General features: G+C 35.5%; 1 protein-coding gene across 1 annotated transcript in view; it reads right to left on the reverse strand.

Annotated features, from left to right (window-relative positions):
- Window positions 1-2,322: 2,322 nt before the first annotated feature.
- LOC128730035 (uncharacterized) overlaps window positions 2,323-25,228 on the reverse strand; it is a 144,201-nt gene continuing 121,295 nt past the window's right edge. The window contains exon 3 of the mRNA XM_053823114.1: window positions 2,323-2,510. Within this exon, the coding sequence (XP_053679089.1) occupies window positions 2,323-2,510 (188 nt within the window). The remainder of the gene's footprint in view (window positions 2,511-25,228) is intronic.

Genomic DNA, 25,228 nt, shown 5'->3' on the forward strand with positions numbered 1-25,228 from the left:
ACTGGGAAAATAGGAAGGTACCATTCACGCGGAGTCCTTTTCCTGAGTTCCTCTGTTCCGAGGCGTCGTATGTATCCTTTACTTTCATACTCCTTCATTTTTTCCACGATGGCTCGTCCTAACTCTGGGTCCATTTTCATCTTTTTTCGTAGACACTCATACCGCCGTAGTGCCATTTCCTTGTTGGGCGGTAAACGGACATTGTTGTATTTCCATAATAGTCCTGTTTCAAAACGACCGGATGTGAGCCGTGTCTCGCGGTTTAGTATATCTAGCGCTCTCGCGTCATCATCGGACATTTGTTTTAGCGGCGCATTTGCGATCCCGATCGATTCTATGGCGAAGTACTCCTTCAGTGATTTGTTTAGTGCTTCATCATCTTCATTACCACAGCTGCAGATGTGGAAGCAATGTAGAGTGTTTGCGCTCGGAGTGGGTGCCTTTGAGTAGGGGCCGTATACCGTCCAACCTAAACGTGTTTTAGACGCTATTGGCTCGTAATTTCTGCCTTCTCTGCTTTTTAGTGGTTTGCTGAGCCGGCTATTGTCGGTTCCGATGAGAACGAGTGGAGAGCCATTCGAATATGTGGCTAGTGGGACGCCCCTGATATGGGGATACTTATACGCCAGTTGTTCTGCTGATACTGATTGTATCGGCAACGAAATATCGCGTATAGTATGGACCTTCGGCAGATCGTAAGTTGCGGCCCCGTCGTGTGTTCCTGAGATCCTCAGGGATACTCTCATGGACTCAGCTTCGTCTCTTGTTGTATGTCCCGTCCATTTTAAGCACAATGGGCTGGGTACTCCTTCTAAATTCAGTTCTGCTACAAGCCTTTCATCTACGAAGGTAGATGACGAACCACTATCTAGGAAAGCGAGTGTTTCCAGTTTTTTGTTGTTTCCGTGCAGTATCACTGGGACATATTGAAATAGTATTCCCTCGTTTGTACCGCAGTGCGTTAAGCAGTGTCGTGGCAAAGGCTTTGGTTGCACTGTCATGTCATCGTGCAGAAGGAAGTGATGCATGGCATTACACCCATTCTTACCGCATACCGTCCGTACACGGCAACCGCTGTTATGCCGGGATAGACACTTGCGACACAACTCCTGTCGTTTCACGTATGCTCGTCTATCGCTTGGGCGAAGCTCGAGGAAGCGAGGGCAGTTGGCGAGGCTTTGGCAGGATCCGCGGCACATTGTGCAGTAATGCTCGGATGACGTTCTGTCGAGCGGGGTCGCTTCATGAAGGTGCATCATCGCGCGATTCCTTCTGGGTGTGTGTGGTCGTTCGGTCTCATTTCGATCGTACCTTGCGAAATGGTTCACCTCTAGGCTCGCGGCTTCGCCTATCTCTGCCATCCACTTACCGAACTCCGAGAGTGTCGTGTCAGGTAGCATGCGCTTGTATCGGGCCCATTCTAGACGCATCGTAGGTGGAAGCTTCGCGGTCAGTTCCTTCAACAGCGCCACGTTGCACATATATTCACGGAGCCCGGAAACTCGGATAGTGGCGCACATGTTTCGTACCGCTAAGCCGAATGCTGCCATGGTTTCTAATCTTTCAGCTCTTGGCGCGGGCATCCTTCTCACCTTTTCGATCAAACTCTCCACGATCAAGTCTGGCCTTCCAAAATGGGTTTCAAGGACCTCCAACGTCTCACTCAACCCTGACGGTAGCAGCAGTAAGTGTTCCACGGCTTCGAGCGCCGATCCGCGAAGGGCCTTTTGCAGCCTTAACATATTTTCCTCATCGCTGAATCCACAGGCTTCAGTGGACCTTTTAAAGTGCGCGATAAAGATCGGCCAGTGTTCAATAGCGCCGGAAAAAGTCGGGAGATCCTTCCCGATCGCATGTCGCGCCGATATTTGGTTCTGGTTTAAATACGTGAAACTGTGATTTAGTGATCGGGCTGCGTGTGGTATTCGCCCATCCGCGGAAGTGTTTTGAGTGTTTCCGCGTTGAGTTATGTGTATTTTCCCAATCGACGCATCGACTGCGCGCCGCCACTCCGCATATTCACGTTCCTGGGCTGCTTGCTGGTCCAGTGCCCAAGTGCGATCGTACAGTGGTGGGAAACTTGACCGCGTCACCTCGGGGGTCAAAGGGCTACGACCTGACCGATCGTCGCCATGTTCGCGTCGCGTCCCTGCCGCCATTCCGATGCGGTCTGTCTCCGATAGCCATTGCGTTGTTTTATGGACGCGGGCTGTTACGGAGTCTCCGCTCTGTCTCTCGTCTACTTGTCGTCTGATTTCGCGGGTTAGTTCTAACTCGCGTTCTTCGAATTCGAGCTCTCGACGTGCCTTTTCGGTTTCGAACTCAAGCCTCGAGCCGTTTTCGTCGGACTAAAAACTCACGGGACGCTACCGCGGTAGAGGGAGACGGATCATCAATGACGGCTTGCGAATCATCATTCGCTTCGATGTCGATGACCTGCACGGTCGAGTTTGGGGTCGATCCTGTTCGCTGGTCCTGCTGCACGGGCACTTGCACACACTGAGAGCTTCCTTCGAGGGGGTTATTAATCATCTCGATGCACTGCACTTTTTTGTTTCGTTCTTACTATTCACTCACGTTTCTCCCGCACCGTTCCCGTAGCGCTCCGAAGATTTACTTAGCGTTTTCGAGTATACGCTTCACTTCGAAAGTCTCACGAACGTTCGCGGCGACTTATTTGGATACGCGGGTTGAATTTAGTGAAACTAAGCGGCTAGTGCACGGAATTATCGGAAATTCCGGTAAAGAATATCTCTTTTAGAATATTCTTCTTATTTAAGAAACTCTTTAAAGAATGTTGCGAATGCAATTACGCAAGAAAGAAAAAGGCGTTTTTTTAGTATTCTTCCAAGGTAGACAGGGAAGCAGAAAGAAAACTTTAAAGAGGTCTTTTTATTTGTCGCGAAGAAAAGAGGCCTCGCAGGACCACGTTCCGCCCTTTATACTAATCCCTCTCGATTCTGAACCGGTTCACTCAGTGAACCGGTTCACTCAGTGGGCGCGAGAGCGTTACAAACGTCATTTGTAACAAGCCCACATACAAAAGTATAACATTTAAAACCAACATGTAGATCAATCGATTTGATCGGATTGTTGAATGATCTTGGATTTAAAATCCAGTCTGCATGAAAATCTAATGCAACTAGCAACGTAGAACATTTTCATTCAATCTTAATTGAAATGTTCAAGACAGCAGAATTCAAATGTCATATCATTTCACCATCAGATCAATTAACTGTAATGATCGATAAATTCAGTAAGACATTTTATGAAATCGTCGCACACGTACAATCTTAAACAGTGTGGTTTTGATTTCATCAGAAACTAAATCCGTGAACCATTTCTCAAACATTTGCTAATTATAAAAATCACATTTATATCCTCATAAGGACGTTTGATAGATATGGCAACACCGTTCTCAATCCAAAACCAGATAGCGAAGCTGCTATAAGTTAATACATGGGGTCATTTGGAAGCCCACTAACAAAAGTAAAAGGTTAAACCGTTTCTGAAGCATTTGCCATTCAGTTAGAAGCCCACAAACAAAAGTTAAAGGTAAAACCGTTGCTGAAACATTTGCCAAAGATTAAAAGCACATTTATATCGTCACAAGGACTTTTAATGGATATCGCAACATCGTTCCTAATCCAAAGCCAGATAGCGAGGCTTTTATTACTGAAATCATGGGATCATTTAGAAGCCAACAAACAAAAGTATTAGATTTAAAACCAACATGTAGATCAATCGATTTGATCGGATTGTTGAATGTTCTTGGATTTAAAATCCAGTCTGCATGAAAATCTAATGCAACTAGCAACGTAGAACATTTTCATTCAATCTTAATTGAAATGTTCAAGACAACAGAATTCAAATGTCATATCATTTCACCATCAGATCAATTAACTGTAATGATCGATAAATTCAGTAAGACATTTTATGAAATCGACGCACACTTACAAACTTAAACAGTGTGGTGTTAATTTTATCCGAAACTAAATCCGTGAACCATTTCTCAAACATTTGCTACTGATAAAAATCACATTTATATCGTCATAAGGACTTTTGATGGATATGGCAACACCGTTCCCAATCCAAAACCAGATAGCGAAGCTGCTATAAGTTAATACATGGGGTCATTTGGAAGCCCACAAACAAAAGTAAAAGGTAAAACCGTTGCTGAAACATTTGCTAAGGATTAAAAGCACATTTATATCGTCACAAGGACTTTTAATGGATATCGCAACATCGTTCCTAATTCAAAGCCAGATTGCGAGGCTTTTATTACTGAAATCATGGGATCATTTAGAAGCCCACAAACAAAGGTTTAATATTTAAAACCAACATATAGATCAATCGATTTGATCGGATTGTTGAATGATCTTGGATTAAAAATATAGTCTGCATGAAAATCTAATGCAACTAGCAACGTAGAACATTTTCATTCAATCTTAATTGAAATGTTCAAGACAGCAGAATTAAAATGTCATATCATTTCATTATCAGATCAATTAACTGTAATGATCGATAAATTCAGTAAGACATTTTATGAAATGGACGCACACGTACAAACTTAAACAATTTGGTGTTAATTTGAACAGAAACCTAATCCGTGAATCATTTTTCAAACATTTGCTAATGATTTAAATCACATTTATGTCATCATAAGGACGTTTGATGAATATGGCAAAAACGTTCCCAATCCAAAACCAGATAGCGAAGCTGCTATAAGTTAATACATGGGGTCATTTGGAAGCCCACAAACAAAAGTAAAAGGTTAAACCGTTTTTGAAACATTTGCTAAGGATTAAAATCACATTTATATCGTCACAATGACTTTTAATGGATATCGCAACATCGTTCCTAATTCAAAGCCAGATAGCGAGGCTTTTATTACTGAAATCATGGAATCATTAAGAAGCCCACAAACAAAGGTTTTATATTTAAAACCGACATGTAGATCAATCGAATTGATCGGATTGTTGAATGATCTTGGATTTAAAATCCAGTCTGCATGAAAATCTAATGCAACTAGCAACGTAGAACATTTTCATTCAATCTTAATTGAAATGTTCAAGACAGCAGAATTCAAATGTCATATCATTTCACTATCAGATCAATTAACTGTAATGATCGATAAATTCAGTAAGACATTTTATGAAATCGACACACACGTACAAACTTAAACAGTTTGGTGTTATTTTCAACAGAAACTATATCCATGAACCATTTCTCAAACATTTGCTTATGATACAAATCACATTTATATCGTCATAAGGACTTTTGATGGATATGGCAACACCGTTCCCAATCCAAAACCAGATAGCGAAGCTGCTATAAAATAATTCATGGGGTCATTTGGAAGCCCACCAACAAAAGTAAAAGGTTAAACCGTTTCTGAAGCATTTGCCATTCAGTTAGAAGCCCACAAACAAAAGTAAAAGGTAAAACCGTTTTTGAAACATTTGCTAAGGATTAAAAGCACATTTATATCGTCACAAGGACTTTTAATGGATATCGCAACATCGTTCCTAATTCAAAGCCAGATTGCGAGGCTTTTATAACTGAAATCATGGGATCATTTAGAAGCCCACAAACAAAAGTATTAGATTTAAAACCAACATGTAGATCAATCGATTTGATCGGATTGTTGAATGGTCTTGGATTTAAAATCCAGTCTGCATGAAAATCTAATGCAACTAGCAACGTAGAACATTTTCATTCAATCTTAATTGAATTGTTCAAGACAGCAGAATTCAAATGTCATATCATTTCACTATCAGATCAATTAACTGTGATGATCGATAAATTCAGTAAGACATTTTATGAAATCGACGCACACAAACAAACTTAAACAATTTGGTGTTAATTTTATCAGAAACTAAATCCGTGAACCATTTCTCAAACATTTGCTTATGATAAAAATCATATTTTTATCGTCGTAAGGTCTCTTGATGGATATGGCAACACCGTTCCCAATCCAAAACCAGATAGCGAAGCTGCTATAAGTTAATACATGGGGTCATTTGGAAGCCCACAAACAAAAGTAAAAGGTAAAACCGTTGCTGAAACATTTGCTAAGAATTAAAAGCACATTTATATCGTCACAAGGACTTTTAATGGATATCGCAACACGTTCCTAAATCAAAGCCAGATAGCGAGGCTTTTATTACTGAAATCATGGGATCATTTAGAAGCCAACAAACAAAAGTATTAGATTTAAAACCAACATGTAGATCAATCGATTTGATCAGATTGTTGAATGGTCTTGGATTTAAAATCCAGTCTGCATGAAAATCTAATGCAACTTGCAACGTAGAACATTTTCATTCAATCTTAATTGAAATGTTCAAGACAGCAGAATTCAAATGTCATATCATTTCACCATCAGATCAATTAACTGTAATGATCGATAAATTCAGTAAGACATTTCATGAAATCGACGCACACAAACAAACTTAAACAGTGTGGTGTTGATTTCATCAGAAACTAAATCCGTGAACCATTTCTCAAACATTTGCTACTGATTTAAATCACATTTATGTCGTTATAAGGACGTTTGATGAATATGGCAACAACGTTCCCAATCCAAAACCAGATAGCGAAGCTGCTATAAGTTAATACATGGGGTTATTTGGAAGCCCACAAACAAAAGTAAAAGGTAAAACCGTTTTTGAAACATTTGCTTAGGATTGAAATCACATTTATATCGTCACAAGGACTTTTAATGGATATCGCAACATCGTTCCTAATTCAAAGCCAGATAGCGAGGCTTTTATTACTGAAATCATGGGATCATTTAGTAGCCAACAAACAAAAGTATTAGATTTAAAACCAACATGTAGATCAATCGATTTGATCGGATTGTTGAATGTTCTTGGATTTAAAATCCAGTCTGCATGAAAATCTAATGCAACTAGCAACGTAGAACATTTTCATTCAATCTTAATTGAAATGTTCAAGACAGCAGAATTCAAATGTCATATCATTTCACCATCAGATCAATTAACTGTAATGATCGATAAATTCAGTAAGACATTTTATGAAATCGACGCACACGTACAAACTTAAACAGTGTGGTGTTGATTTCATCAGAAACTAAATCCGTGAACCATTTCACAAACATTTGCTACTGATAAAAATCACATTTATATCGTCATAAGGACGTTTGATAGATATGGAAACACCGTTCCCAATCCAAAACCAGATAGCGAAGCTGCTATAAAATAATTCATGGGGTCATTTGGAAGCCCACCAACAAAAGTAAAAGGTTAAACCGTTTCTGAAGCATTTGCCATTCAGTTAGAAGCCCACAAACAAAAGTAAAAGGTAAAACCGTTTTTGAAACATTTGCTAAGGATTAAAAGCACATTTATATCGTCACAAGGACTTTTAATGGATATCGCAACATCGTTCCTAATTCAAAGCCAGATTGCGAGGCTTTTATAACTGAAATCATGGGATCATTTAGAAGCCCACAAACAAAAGTATTAGATTTAAAACCAACATGTAGATCAATCGATTTGATCGGATTGTTGAATGGTCTTGGATTTAAAATCCAGTCTGCATGAAAATCTAATGCAACTAGCAACGTAGAACATTTTCATTCAATCTTAATTGAATTGTTCAAGACAGCAGAATTCAAATGTCATATCATTTCACTATCAGATCAATTAACTGTGATGATCGATAAATTCAGTAAGACATTTTATGAAATCGACGCACACAAACAAACTTAAACAATTTGGTGTTAATTTTATCAGAAACTAAATCCGTGAACCATTTCTCAAACATTTGCTTATGATAAAAATCATATTTTTATCGTCGTAAGGTCTCTTGATGGATATGGCAACACCGTTCCCAATCCAAAACCAGATAGCGAAGCTGCTATAAGTTAATACATGGGGTCATTTGGAAGCCCACAAACAAAAGTAAAAGGTAAAACCGTTGCTGAAACATTTGCTAAGAATTAAAAGCACATTTATATCGTCACAAGGACTTTTAATGGATATCGCAACACGTTCCTAAATCAAAGCCAGATAGCGAGGCTTTTATTACTGAAATCATGGGATCATTTAGAAGCCAACAAACAAAAGTATTAGATTTAAAACCAACATGTAGATCAATCGATTTGATCAGATTGTTGAATGGTCTTGGATTTAAAATCCAGTCTGCATGAAAATCTAATGCAACTTGCAACGTAGAACATTTTCATTCAATCTTAATTGAAATGTTCAAGACAGCAGAATTCAAATGTCATATCATTTCACCATCAGATCAATTAACTGTAATGATCGATAAATTCAGTAAGACATTTCATGAAATCGACGCACACAAACAAACTTAAACAGTGTGGTGTTGATTTCATCAGAAACTAAATCCGTGAACCATTTCTCAAACATTTGCTACTGATTTAAATCACATTTATGTCGTTATAAGGACGTTTGATGAATATGGCAACAACGTTCCCAATCCAAAACCAGATAGCGAAGCTGCTATAAGTTAATACATGGGGTCATTTGGAAGCCCACAAACAAAAGTAAAAGGTTAAACCGTTTTTGAAACATTTGCTAAGGATTAAAATCACATTTATGTCGTCACAAGGACTTTTAATGGATATCGCAACATCGTTCCTAATTCAAAGCCAGATTGCGAGGCTTTTATTACTGAAATCATGGGATCATTTAGAAGCCCACAAACAAAAGTATTAGATTTAAAACCAACATGTAGATCAATCGATTTGATCGGATTGTTGAATGATCTTGGATTTAAAATCCAGTCTGCATGAAAACCTAATAGTTGCATTAGAACGTAGAACATTTTCATTCAATCTTAATTGAAATGTTCAAGACAGCAGAATTCAAATGTCATATCATTTCACCATCAGATCAATTAACTGTAATGATCGATAAATTCAGTAAGACATTTTATGAAATCGACGCACACAAACAAACTTAAACAATTTGGTGTTAATTTTATCAGAAACTAAGTCCGTGAACCATTTCTCAAACATTTGCTACTGATAAAAATCACATTTATATCGTCATAAGGACGTTTGATGGATATGGCAACACCGTTCCCAATCCAAAACCAGATAGCGAAGCTGCTATAAGTTAATACATGGGGTCATTTGGAAGCCCACCAACAAAAGTAAAAGGTTAAACCGTTTCTGAAGCATTTGCCATTCAGTTAGAAGCCCACAAACAAAAGTAAAAGGTAAAACCGTTGCTGAAACATTTGCTAAGGATTGAAAGCACATTTATGTCGTCACAAGGACTTTTAATGGATATCGCAACATCGTTCCTAATTCAAAGCCAGATAGCGAGGCTTTTATTACTGAAATCATGGGATCATTAAGAAGCCAACAAACAAAAGTATTAGATTTAAAACCAACATGTAGATCAATCGATTTGATCGGATTGTTGAATGTTCTTGGATTTAAAATCCAGTCTGCATGAAAATCTAATGCAACTAGCAACGTAGAACATTTTCATTTAATCTTAATTGAATTGTTCAAGACAGCAGAATTCAAATGTCATATCATTTCACTATCAGATCAATTAACTGTGATGATCGATAAATTCAGTAAGACATTTTATGAAACCGACGCACACAAACAAACTTAAACAGTTTGGTGTTAATTTAATCAGAAACTAAATCCGTGAACCATTTCTCAAACATTTGCTACTGATTTAAATCACATTTATGTCGTTATAAGGACGTTTGATGAATATGGCAACAACGTTCCCAATCCAAAACCAGATAGCGAAGCTGCTATAAGTTAATACATGGGGTCATTTGGAAGCCCACAAACAAAAGTAAAAGGTTAAACCGTTTTTGAAACATTTGCTAAGGATTAAAATCACATTTATGTCGTCACAAGGACTTTTAATGGATATCGCAACATCGTTCCTAATTCAAAGCCAGATTGCGAGGCTTTTATTACTGAAATCATGGGATCATTTAGAAGCCAACAAATAAAAGTATTAGATTTAAAACCAACATGTAGATCAATCGATTTGATCGGATTGTTGAATGGTCTTGGATTTAAAATCCAGTCTGCATGAAAATCTAATGCAACTAGCAACGTAGAACATTTTCATTCAATCTTAATTGAAATGTTCAAGACAGCAGAATTCAAATGTCATATCATTTCACCATCAGATCAATTAACTGTAATGATCGATAAATTCAGTAAGACATTTTATGAAATCGTCGCACACGTACAATCTTAAACAGTGTGGTTTTGAGTTCATCAGAAACTAAATCCGTGAACCATTTCACAAACATTTGCTTATTATAAAAATCACATTTATATCCTCATAAGGACGTTTGATAGATATGGAAACACCGTTCCCAATCCAAAACCAGATAGCGAAGCTGCTATAAGTTAATACATGGGGTCATTTGGAAGCCCACCAACAAAAGTAAAAGGTTAAATCGTTTCTGAAGCATTTGCCATTCAGTTAGAAGCCAACAAACAAAAGTAAAAGGTAAAACCGTTGCTGAAACATTTGCTAAAGAATAAAAGCTTATTTATATCGTCACAAGGACTTTTAATGGATATCGCAACATCGTTCCTAATTCAAAGCCAGATTGCGAGGCTTTTATTACTGAAATCATGGGATCATTTAGAAGCCCGCAAGCAAAGGTTTAGTATTTAAAACCAACATGTAGATCAATCGATTTGATCGGATTGTTGAATGATCTTGGATTAAATATATAGTCTGCATGAAAATCTAATGCAACTAGCAACGTAGAACATTTTCATTCAATCTTAATTGAAATTTTCAAGACAGCAGAATTCAAATGTGATATCATTTCATTATCAGATCAATTAACTGTAATGATCGATAAATTCAGTAAGACATTTTATGAAATGGACGCACACGTACAAACTTAAACAATTTGGTGTTAATTTGATCAGAAACCTAATCCGTGAATCATTTCTCAAACATTTGCTAATGATTTAAATCACATTTATGTCGTCATAAGGACGTTTGATGAATATGGCAACAACGTTCCCAATCCAAAACCAGATAGCGAAGCTGCTATAAGTTAATACATGGGGTCATTTGGAAGCCCACAAACAAAAGTAAAAGGTAAAACCGTTTTTGAAACATTTGCTAAGGATTAAAATCACATTTATATCGTCACAAGGACTTTTAAAGGATATCGCAACATCGTTCCTAATTCAAAGCCAGATAGCGAGGCTTTTATTACTGAAAACATGGGATCATTAAGAAGCCAACAAACAAAAGTATTAGATTTAAAACCGACATGTAGATCAATCGAATTGATCGGATTGTTGAATGATCTTGGATTTAAAATCCAGTCTGCATGAAAATCTAATGCAACTAGCAACGTAGAACATTTTCATTCAATCTTAATTGAAATGTTCAAGACAGCAGAATTCAAATGTCATATCATTTCACCATCAGATCAATTAACTGTAATGATCGATAAATTCAGTAAGACGTTTTATGAAATCGACACACACGTACAAACTTAACCAGTTTGGTGTTATTTTCAACAGAAACTATATTCGTGAACCATTTCTCAAACATTTGCTAATGATACAAATCACATTTATATCGTCATAAGGACTTTTGTTGGATATGGCAACACCGTTCCCAATCCAAAACCAGATAGCGAAGCTTCTATAACTCAATACATGGGGTCATTTAGAAACCCACAAACAAAAGTAAAAGGTTAAACCATTTCAGAAGCATTTGCCATTCATTAAGAAGCCCACAAACAAAAGTAAAAGGTTAAACCATTTCTGAAACACTTACTAAGGATAGAAATCACATTTATATCATCACAAGGACTTTTAATGGATATCGCAACATCGTTCCTAATCCAAAGCCAGAAAGCGAGGCTTTTATAACTAAAATCATGGGATCATTTAGAAGCCAACAAACAAAAGTATTAGATTTAAAACCAACATATAGATCAATCGATTTGATCGGATTGTTGAATGGTCTTGGATTTAAAATCCAGTCTACGTGAAAATATAATGCAACTAGCAACGTAGAACATTTTCATTCAATCTTAATTGAATTGTTCAAGACAGCAGAATTCAAATGTCATATCATTTCACTATCAGATCAATTAACTGTGATGATCGATAAATTCAGTAAGACATTTTATGAAATCGACGCAAACTTACAAACTTAAACAGTGTGGTGTTGATTTCATCATAAACTAAATCCGTGAACCATTTCTCAAACATTTGCTTCTGATTTAAATCACATTTATATCGTCATAAGGACTTTTGATGGATATGGCAACACCGTTCCCAATCCAAAACCAGATAGCGAAGCTGCTATAAGTTAATACATGGGGTCATTTGGAAGCCCACAAACAAAAGTAAAAGGTAAAACCGTTTTTGAAACATATGCTATGGATAGAAATCACTTTTATATCATCATAAGGACTTTTAATGGATATCGCAACATCGTTCCTAATCCAAAGCCAGAAAGCGAGGCTTTTATAACTAAAATCATGGGATCATTTAGAAGGCCACAAACAAAAGTATTAGATTTAAAACCAACATATAGATCAATCGATTTGATCGGATTGTTGAATGATCTTGGATTTAAAATCCAGTCTGCATGAAAATCTAATGCAACTAGCAACGTAGAACATTTTCATTCAATCTAAATTGAAATGTTCAAGACAGCAGAATTCAAATGTCATATCATTTCACCATCAGATCAATTAACTGTAATGATCGATAAATTCAGTAAGACATTTTATGAAATCGTCGCACACGTACAATCTTAAACAGTATGGTTTTGAGTTCATCAGAAACTAAATCCGTGAACCATTTCACAAACATTTTCTAATTATAAAAATCCCATTTATTTCCTCATAAGGACGTTTGATAGATATGGAAACACCGTTCCCAATCCAAAACCAGATAGCGAAGCTGCTATAAGTTTATACATGGGGTCATTTGGAAGCCCACAAACAAAAGTTAAAGGTAAAACCGTTTTTGAAACATTTGCTAAGGATTAAAATCACATTTATATCGTCACAAGGACTTTTAATGGATATCGCAACATCGTTCCTAATTCAAAGCCAGATAGCGAGGCTTTTATTACTGAAATCATGGGATCATTTAGAAGCCCACAAACAAAGGTTTTATATTTAAAACCGACATGTAGATCAATCGAATTGATCGGATTGTTGAATGATCTTGGATTTAAAATCCAGTCTGCATGAAAATCTAATGCAACTAGCAACGTAGAACATTTTCATTCAATCTTAATTGAAATGTTCAAGACAGCAGAATTCAAATGTCATATCATTTCACTATCAGATCAATTAGCTGTAATGATCGATAAATTCAGTAAGACATTTTATGAAATCGACACACACGTACAAACTAAAACAGTTTGGTGTTGATTTCATCAGAAACTAAATCCGTGAACCATTTCACAAACATTTGCTTATTATAAAAATCACATTTATATCCTCATAAGGACGTTTGATAGATATGGAAACACCGTTCCCAATCCAAAACCAGATAGCGAAGCTGCTATAAAATAATACATGGGGTCATTTGGAAGCCCACCAACAAAAGTAAAAGGTTAAACCGTTTCTGAAGCATTTGCCATTCAGTTAGAAGCCCACAAACAAAAGTAAAAGGTAAAACCGTTGCTGAAACATTTGCTAAGGATTAAAAGCACATTTATATCGTCACAAGGACTTTTAATGGATATCGCAACATCGTTCCTAATTCAAAGCCAGATAGCGAGGCTTTTATTACTGAAATCATGGGATCATTAGGAAGCCAACAAACAAAAGTATTATATTTAAAACCAACATGTAGATCAATCGATTTGATCGGATTGTTGAATGTTCTTGGATTTAAAATCCAGTCTGCATGAAAATCTAATGCAACTAGCAACGTAGAACATTTTCATTCAATCTTAATTGAAATGTTCAAGACAGCAGAACTCAAATGTCATATCATTTCACCATCAGATCAATTAGCTATAATGATCGATAAATTCAGTTAGACAGTTTATGAAATCGACACACACGTACAAACTTAAACAGTTTGGTGTTAATTTAATCAGAAACTAAATCCGTGAACCATTTTTCAAACATTTGCTTATGATAAAAATCACATTTATATCGTCATAAGGACTTTTGATGGATATGGCAACACCGTTCCCAATCCAAAACCAGATAGCGAAGCTGCTATAAGTTAATACATGGGGTCATTTGGAAGCCCACCAACAAAAGTAAAAGGTTAAACCGTTTCTGAAGCATTTGTCATTCAGTTAGAAGCCCACAAACAAAAGTAAAAGGTAAAACCGTTGCTGAAACATTTGCTAAGGATTAAAAGCACATTTATATCGTCACAAGGACTTTTAATGGATATCGCAACATCGTTCCTAATTCAAAGCCAGATTGCGAGGCTTTTATTACTGAAATCATGGGATCATTTAGAAGCCAACAAACAAAAGTATTAGATTTAAAACCAACATGTAGATCAATCGATTTGATCGGATTGTTGAATGATCTTGGATTTAAAATCCAGTCTGCATGAAAACCTAATAGTTGCATTAGAACGTAGAACATTTTCATTCAATCTTAATTGAAATGTTCAAGACAGCAGAATTCAAATGTCATATCATTTCACCATCAGATCAATTAACTGTAATGATCGATAAATTCAGTAAGACATTTTATGAAATCGACGCACACAAACAAACTTAAACAATTTGGTGTTAATTTTATCAGAAACTTAGTCCGTGAACCATTTCTCAAACATTTGCTACTGATAAAAATCACATTTATATCGTCATAAGGACTTTTGATGGATATGGCAACACCGTTCCCAATCCAAAACCAGATAGCGAAGCTGCTATAAGTTAATACATGGGGTCATTTGGAAGCCCACCAACAAAAGTAAAAGGTTAAACCGTTTCTGAAGCATTTGCCATTCAGTTAGAAGCCCACAAACAAAAGTAAAAGGTAAAACCGTTGCTGAAACATTTGCTAAGGATTAAAAGCACATTTATATCGTCACAAGGACTTTTAATGGATATCGCAACATCGTTCCTAATTCAAAGCCAGATAGCGAGGCTTTTATTACTGAAATCATGGGATCATTAAGAAGCCAACAAACAAAAGTATTATATTTAAAACCAACATGTAGATCAATCGATTTGATCGGATTGTTGAATGTTCTTGGATTTAAAATCCAGTCTGCATGAAAATCTAATGCAACTAGCAACGTAGAACATTTTCATTCAATCTTAATTGAAATGTTCAAGACAGCAGAACTCAAATGTCATATCATTTCACCATCAGATCAATTAACTATAATGATCGATAAATTCAGTTAGACAGTTTATGAAACCGACGCACACAAACAAACTTAAACAGTTTGGTGTTAATTTAATCAGAAACTAAATCCGTGAACCATTTTTCAAACATTTGCTTATGATAAAAATCACATTTATATCGTCATAAGGACTTTTGATGGATATGGCAACACCGTTCCCAATCCAAAACCAGATAGCGAAGCTGCTATAAGTTAATACATGGGGTCATTTGGAAGCCCACAAACAAAAGTAAAAGGTAAAACCGTTTTTGAAACATTTGCTAAGGATTGAAATCACATTTATATCGTCACAAGGACTTTTAATGGATATCGCAACATCGTTCCTAATTCAAAGCCAGATAGCGAGGCTTTTATTACTGAAATCATGGGATCATTTAGTAGCCAACAAACAAAAGTATTAGATTTAAAACCAACATGTAGATCAATCGATTTGATCGGATTGTTGAATGTTCTTGGATTTAAAATCCAGTCTGCATGAAAATCTAATGCAACTAGCAACGTAGAACATTTTCATTCAATCTTAATTGAATTGTTCAAGACAGCAGAATTCAAATGTCATATCATTTCACCATCAGATCAATTAACTGTAATGATCGATAAATTCAGTAAGACATTTTATGAAATCGACGCACACAAACAAACTTAAACAATTTGGTGTTAATTTTATCAGAAACTAAATCCGTGAACCATTTCTCAAACATTTGCTAATGATAAAAATCACATTTTTATCGTCGTAAGGTCTCTTGATGGATATGGCAACACCGTTCCCAATCCAAAACCAGATAGCGAAGCTGCTATAAGTTAATACATGGGGTCATTTGGAAGCCCACAAACAAAAGTAAAAGGTAAAACCGTTGCTGAAACATTTGCTAAGGATTAAAAGCACATTTATATCGTCACAAGGACTTTTAATGGATATCGCAACACGTTCCTAAATCAAAGCCAGAAAGCGAGGCTTTTATTACTGAAATCATGGGATCATTTAGAAGCCAACAAACAAAAGTATTAGATTTAAAACCAACATGTAGATCAATCGATTTGATCAGATTGTTGAATGGTCTTGGATTTAAAATCCAGTCTGCATGAAAATCTAATGCAACTTGCAACGTAGAACATTTTCATTCAATCTTAATTGAATTGTTCAAGACAGCAGAATTCAAATGTCATATCATTTCACCATCAGATCAATTAACTGTAATGATCGATAAATTCAGTAAGACATTTTATGAAATCGACGCACACAAGCAAACTTAAACAGTGTGGTGTTGATTTCATCAGAAACTAAATCCGTGAACCATTTCTCAAACATTTGCTACTGATTTAAATCACATTTATGTCGTCATAAGGACTTTTGATGAATATGGCAACAACGTTCCCAATCCAAAACCAGATAGCGAAGCTGCTATAAGTTAATACATGGGGTCATTTGGAAGCCCACAAACAAAAGTAAAAGGTTAAACCGTTTTTGAAACATTTGCTAAGGATTAAAATCACATTTATGTCGTCACAAGGACTTTTAATGGATATCGCAAAATCGTTCCTAATTCAAAGCCAGATTGCGAGGCTTTTATTACTGAAATCATGGGATCATTTAGAAGCCAACAAACAAAAGTATTAGATTTAAAACCAACATGTAGATCAATCGATTTGATCGGATTGTTGAATGATCTTGGATTTAAAATCCAGTCTGCATGAAAACCTAATAGTTGCATTAGAACGTAGAACATTTTCATTCAATCTTAATTGAAATGTTCAAGACAGCAGAATTCAAATGTCATATCATTTCACTATCAGATCAATTAACTGTAATGATCGATAAATTCAGTAAGACATTTTATGAAATCGACGCACACAAACAAACTTAAACAATTTGGTGTTAATTTTATCAGAAACTAAGTCCGTGAACCATTTCTCAAACATTTGCTACTGATAAAAATCACATTTATATCGTCATAAGGACTTTTGATGGATATGGCAACATCGTTCCCAATCCAAAACCAGATAGCGAAGCTGCTATAAGTTAATACATGGGGTCATTTGGAAGCCCACCAACAAAAGTAAAAGGTTAAACCGTTTCTGAAGCATTTGCCATTCAGTTAGAAGCCCACAAACAAAAGTAAAAGGTAAAACCGTTGCTGAAACATTTGCTAAGGATTAAAAGCACATTTATATCGTCACAAGGACTTTTAATGGATATCGCAACACGTTCCTAATTCAAAGCCAGATAGCGAGGCTTTTATTACTGAAATCATGGGATCATTAAGAAGCCAACAAACAAAAGTATTAGATTTAAAACCAACATGTAGATCAATCCATTTGATCGGATTGTTGAATGTTCTTGGATTTAAAATCCAGTCTGCATGAAAATCTAATGCAACTAGCAACGTAGAACATTTTCATTCAATCTTAATTGAAATGTTCAAGACAGCAGAATTCAAATGTCATATCATTTCACCATCAGATCAATTAACTGTAATGATCGATAATTTCAGTTAGACAGTTTATGAAACCGACGCACACAAACAAACTTAAACAGTTTGGTGTTAATTTAATCAGAAACTAAATCCGTGAACCATTTCTCAAACATTTGCTAATGATGAAAATCACATTTATATCCTCATAAGGACGTTTGATAGATATGGAAACACCGTTCCCAATCCAAAACCAGATAGCGAAGCTGCTATAAGTTAATACATGGGGTCAGTTGGAAGCCCACAAACAAAAGTAAAAGGTAATACCGTTTTTGAAACATTTGCTAAGGATTGAAATCACATTTATATCGTCACAAGGACTTTTAATGGATATCGCATCATCGTTTCTAACTCAAAGCCAGATAGCGAGGCTTTTATTACTGAAATCATGGGATCATTTAGAAGCCAACAAACAAAAGTATTAGATTTAAAACCAACATGTAGATCAATCGATTTGATCGGATTGTTGAATGTTCTTGGATTTAAAATTCAGTCTGCATGAAAATCTAATGCAACTAGCAACGTAGAACATTTTCATTCAATCTTAATTGAAATGTTCAAGACAGCAGAATTCAAATGTCATATCATTTCACCATCAGATCAATTAACTGTAATGATCGATAAATTCAGTAAGACATTTTATGAAATCGACGCACACAAACAAACTTAAACAATTTGGTGTTAATTTTATCAGAAACTAAATCCGTGAACCATTTCTCAAACATTTGCTAATGATAAAAATCACATTTATATCGTCATAAGGACTTTTGATGGATATGGCAACACCGTTCCCAATCCAAAACCAGATAGCGAAGCTGCTATAAGTTAATACATGGGGTCATTTGGAAGCCCACAAACAAAAGTAAAAGGTAAAACCGTTTTTGAAACATTTGCTAAGGATTAAAATCACATTTATACCGTCACAAGGACTTTTAATCCAAAACCAGATAGCGAAGCTGCTATAAGTTAATACATGGGGTCATTTGGAAGCCCACAAACAAAAGTAAAAGGTTAAACCGTTTTGGAAACATTTGCTAAGGATTAAAATCACATTTATATCGTCGCAAGGACTTTTAATGGATATCGCAACAGCGCTCCTAATTCAAAGCCAGATAGCGAGGCTTTTATCACTGAAATCATGGGATCATTTAGGAGCCCACAAACAAAAGTTTTAAATTTTAAACCAAAATGTAGATCAATCGATTTGATCGGATTGTTGAATGTTCTTGGATTTAAAATCCAGTCTGCATGAAAATCTAATGCAACTAGCAACGTAGAACATTTTTATTCAATCTTAATTGAAATGTTCAAGACAGCAGAATTCAAATGTCATATCATTTCACCATCAGATCAATTAACTGTAATGATCGATAAATTCAGTAAGACATTTTATGAAATCTAAGGTCCATCATAAGGACTTTTGATGGATATGGAACCACTGTTCCCAATCCAAAACCAGATAGCGAAGCTGCTATAAGTTAATACATGGGGTCATTTGGAAGCCCACCAACAAAAGTAAAAGGTTAAACCGTTTCTGAAGCATTTGCCATTCAGTTAGAAGCCCACAAACAAAAGTAAAAGGTAAAACCGTTGCTGAAACATTTGCTAAAGATTAAAAGCACATTTATATCATCACAAGGACTTTTAATTGATATCGCAACATCGTTCCTAATTCAAAGCCAGATAGCGAGGCTTTTATAACTGAAATCATGGAATCATTTAGAAGCCCACAAACAAATGTATTAGATTTAAAACCAACATGTAGATCAATCGATTTGATCGGATTGTTGCATGGTCATGGATTTAAAATCCAGTCTGCGTGAAAATCTAATGCAACTAGCAACGTAGAACATTTTCATTCAATCTTAATTGAATTGTTCAAGACAGCAGAATTCAAATGTCATATCATTTCACTATCAGATCAATTAACTGTAATGATCGATAAATTCAGTAACACATTTTATGAAATCGACGCACACCTACAAACTTAAACAGTGTGGTGTTGATTTCATCATAAACTAAATCCGTGAACCATTTCTCAAACATTTGCTTCTGATTTAAATCACATTTATATCGTCATAAGGACTTTTGATGGATATGGCAACACCGTTCCCAATCCAAAACCAGATAGCGAAGCTTCTATAACTCAATACATGGGGTCATTTAGAAGCCCACAAACAAAAGTAAAAGGTTAAACCATTTCAGAAGCATTTGCCATTCATTAAGAAGCCCACAAACAAAAGTAAAAGGTTAAACCATTTCTGAAACACTTACTAAGGATAGAAATCACATTTTTATCATCACAAGGACTTTTCATGGATATCGCAACATCGTTCCTAATTCAAAGCCAGATAGCGAGGCTTTTATAACTGAAATCATGGAATCATTTAGAAGCATACAAACAAGAGTATTAGATTTAAAACCAACATGTAGATCAATCGATTTGATCGGATTGTTGAATGGTCATGGATTTAAAATCCAGTCTGCGTGAAAATCTAATGCAACTAGCAATGTAGAACATTTTCTTCCAATCTTAATTGAATTGTTCAAGGCAGCAGAATTCAAACGTCATATCATTTCACCATCAGATCAATTAACTGTAATGATCGATAAATTCAGTAAGACATTTTATGAAATCGACGCACACAAACAAACTTAAACAGTGTGGTGTTGATTTCATCAGAAACTAAATCCGTGAACCATTTCTCAAACATTTGCTACTGATTTAAATCACATTTATTTCGTCATAAGGACGTTTGATGAATATGGCAACAACGTTCCCAATCCAAAACCAGATAGCGAAACTGCTATAAGTTAATACATGGGGTCATTTGGAAGCCCACAAACAAAAGTAAAAGGTTAAACCGTTTTTGAAACATTTGCTAAGGATTAAAATCACATTTATGTCGTCACAAGGACTTTTAATGGATATCGCAACATCGTTCCTAATTCAAAGCCAGATTGCGAGGCTTTTATTACTGAAATCATGGGATCATTTAGAAGCCCACAAACAAAGGTTTTATATTTAAAACCAACATGTAGATCAATCGATTTGATCGGATTGTTGAATGATCTTGGATTAAAAATACAGTCTGCATGAAAATCTAATGCAACTAGCAACGTAGAACATTTTCATTCAATCTTAATTGAAATGTTTAAGCAGAATTCAAACGTCATATCATTTCACCATCAGATCAATTAACTGTAATGATCGATAAATTCAGTAAGACATTTTATGAAATCGACGCACACAAAAAAACTTAAACAATTTGGTGTTAATTTTATCAGAAACTAAATCCGTGAGCCATTTCTCAAACATTTGCTTATAAAAAATCACATTTATATAGTCATAAGGACGTTTGATGGATATGGCAACACCGTTCCCAATCCAAAACCAGATAGCGAAGCTGCTATAAGTTAATACATGGGGTCATTTGGAAGCCCACAAACAAAAGTAAAAGGTAAAACCGTTTTTGAAACATTTGCTAAGGATTAAAATCACATTTATATCGTCACAAGGACTTTTAATCCAAAACCAGATAGCGAAGCTGCTATAAGTTAATACATGGGGTCATTTGGAAGCCCACAAACAAAAGTAAAAGGTTAAACCGTTTTGGAAACATTTGCTAAGGATTAAAATCACATTTATATCGTCGCAAGGACTTTTAATGGATATCGCAACAGCGCTCCTAATTCAAAGCCAGATAGCGAGGCTTTTATCACTGAAATCATGGGATCATTTAGGAGCCCACAAACAAAAGTTTTAAATTTTAAACCAAAATGTAGATCAATCGATTTGATCGGATTGTTGAATGATCTTGGATTTAAAATCCAGTCTGCATGAAAACCTAATAGTTGCATTAGAACGTAGAACATTTTCATTCAATCTTAATTGAAATGTTCAAGACAGCAGAATTCAAATGTCATATCATTTCACTATCAGATCAATTAACTGTAATGATCGATAAATTCAGTAAGACATTTTATGAAATCAACGCACACAAACAAACTTAAACAGTGTGGTGTTGATTTCATCAGAAACTAAATCCGTGAACCATTTCTCAAACATTTGCTACTGATTTAAATCACATTTATTTCGTCATAAGGACGTTTGATGAATATGGCAACAACGTTCCCAATCCAAAACCAGATAGCGAAACTGCTATAAGTTAATACATGGGGTCATTTGGAAGCCCACAAACAAAAGTAAAAGGTTAAACCGTTTTTGAAACATTTGCTAAGGATTAAAATCACATTTATATCGTCACAAGGACTTTTAAAGGATATCGCAACATCGTTCCTATAGCCAGAAAGCGAGGCTTTTATAACTTAAATCATGGGATCATTTAGAAGGCCACAAACAAAAGTATTAGATTTAAAACCAACATATAGATCAATCGATTTGATCAGATTGTTGAATGATGTTGGATTTAAAATCCAGTCTGCATGAAAATCTAATGCAACTAGCAACGTAGAACATTTTCATTCAATCTAAATTGAAATGTTCAAGACAGCAGAATTCAAATGTCATATCATTTCACCATCAGATCAATTAACTGTAATGATCGATAAATTCAGTAAGACATTTTATGAAATCGTCGCACACGTACAATCTTAAACAGTATGGTTTTGAGTTCATCAGAAACTAAATCCGTGAACCATTTCACAAACATTTTCTAATTATAAAAATCCCATTTATATCCTCATAAGGACGTTTGATAGATATGGAAACACCGTTCCCAATCCAAAACCAGATAGCGAAGCTGCTATAAGTTAATACATGGGGTCATTTGGAAGCCCACAAACAAAAGTAAAAGGTAAAACCGTTGCTGAAACATTTGCTAAGGATTCAAAGCACATTTATATCGTCGCAAGGACTTTTAATGGATATCGCAACAGCGCTCCTAATTCAAAGCCAGATAGCGAGGCTTTTATCACTGAAATCATGGGATCATTTAGGAGCCCACAAACAAAAGTTTTAAATTTAAAAACCAAAATGTAGATCAATCAATTTGATCGGATTGTTGAATGATCTTGGATTTAAAATCCAGTCTGCATGAAAACCTTATAGTTGCATTAGAACGTAGAACATTTTCATTCAATCTTAATTGAAATGTTCAAGACAGCAGAATTCAAATGTCATATCATTTCACTATCAGATCAATTAACTGTAATGATCGATAAATTCAGTAAGACATTTTATGAAATCGTCGCACACGTACAATCTTAAACAGTGTGGTTTTGAGCTCATCAGAAACTAAATCCGTGAACCATTTCTCAAACATTTGCTACTGATTTAAATCACATTTATTTCGTCATAAGGACGTTTGATGAATATGGCAACAACGTTCCCAATCCAAAACCAGATAGCGAAACTGCTATAAGTTAATACATGGGGTCATTTGGAAGCCCACAAACAAAAGTAAAAGGTTAAACCGTTTTTGAAACATTTGCTAAGGATTAAAATCACATTTATATCGTCACAAGGACTTTTAAAGGATATCGCAACATCGTTCCTAATTCAAAGCCAGATAGCGAGGCTTTTATTACTGAAAACATGGGATCATTAAGAAGCCAACAAACAAAAGTATTAGATTTAAAACCGACATGTAGATCAATCGAACTGATCGGATTGTTGAATGATCTTGGATTTAAAATCCAGTCTGCATGAAAATCTAATGCAACTAGCAACGTAGAACATTTTCATTCAATCTTAATTGAAATGTTCAAGACAGCAGAATTCAAATGTCATATCATTTCACCATCAGATCAATTAACTGTAATGATCGATAAATTCAGTAAGACGTTTTATGAAATCGACACACACGTACAAACTTAACCAGTTTGGTGTTATTTTCAACAGAAACTATATTCGTGAACCATTTCTCAAACATTTGCTAATGATACAAATCACATTTATATCGTCATAAGGACTTTTGATGGATATGGCAACACCGTTCCCAATCCAAAACCAGATAGCGAAGCTTCTATAACTCAATACATGGGGTCATTTAGAAACCCACAAACAAAAGTAAAAGGTTAAACCATTTCAGAAGCATTTGCCATTCATTAAGAAGCCCACAAACAAAAGTAAAAGGTTAAACCATTTCTGAAACACTTACTAAAGATAGAAATCACATTTATATCATCACAAGGACTTTTAATGGATATCGCAACATCGTTCCTAATCCAAAGCCAGAAAGCGAGGCTTTTATAACTAAAATCATGGGATCATTTAGAAGCCAACAAACAAAAGTATTAGATTTAAAACCAACATATAGATCAATCGATTTGATCGGATTGTTGAATGGTCTTGGATTTAAAATCCAGTCTGCGTGAAAATCTAATGCAACTAGCAACGTAGAACATTTTCATTCAATCTTAATTGAATTGTTCAAGACAGCAGAATTCAAATGTCATATCATTTCACTATCAGATCAATTAACTGTGATGATCGATAAATTCAGTAAGACATTTTATGAAATCGACGCAAACTTACAAACTTAAACAGTGTGGTGTTGATTTCATCATAAACTAAATCCGTGAACCATTTCTCAAACATTTGCTTCTGATTTAAATCACATTTATATCGTCATAAGGACTTTTGATGGATATGGCAACACCGTTCCCAATCCAAAACCAGAGAGCGAAGCTGCTATAAGTTAATACATGGGGTCATTTGGAAGCCCACAAACAAAAGTAAAAGGTAAAACCGTTTTTGAAACATATGCTATGGATAGAAATCACATTTATATCATCACAAGGACTTTTAATGGATATCGCAACATCGTTCCTAATCCAAAGCCAGAAAGCGAGGCTTTTATAACTTAAATCATGGGATCATTTAGAAGGCCACAAACAAAAGTATTAGATTTAAAACCAACATATAGATCAATCGATTTGATCGGATTGTTGAATGATCTTGGATTTAAAATCCAGTCTGCATGAAAATCTAATGCAACTAGCAACGTAGAACATTTTCATTCAATCTTAATTGAAATGTTCAAGACAGCAGAATTCAAATGTCATATCATTTCACCATCAGATCAATTAACTGTAATGATCGATAAATTCAGTAAGACATTTTATGAAATCGACGCACACAAACAAACTTAAACAATTTGGTGTTAATTTTATCAGAAACTAAGTCCGTGAACCATTTCTCAAACATTTGCTACTGATAAAAATCACATTTATATCGTCATAAGGACTTTTGATGGATATGGCAACACCGTTCCCAATCCAAAACCAGATAGCGAAGCTGCTATAAGTTAATATATGGGGTCATTTGGAAGCCCACCAACAAAAGTAAAAGGTTAAACCGTTTCTGAAGCATTTGCCATTCAGTTAGAAGCCCACAAACAAAAGTAAAAGGTAAAACCGTTGCTGAAAC

This window comes from Anopheles nili, unplaced genomic scaffold (assembly GCF_943737925.1).
Source record: "Anopheles nili unplaced genomic scaffold, idAnoNiliSN_F5_01 scaffold_11, whole genome shotgun sequence".
In the NCBI taxonomy this organism is placed as follows: Eukaryota; Metazoa; Arthropoda; class Insecta; order Diptera; family Culicidae; genus Anopheles; species Anopheles nili.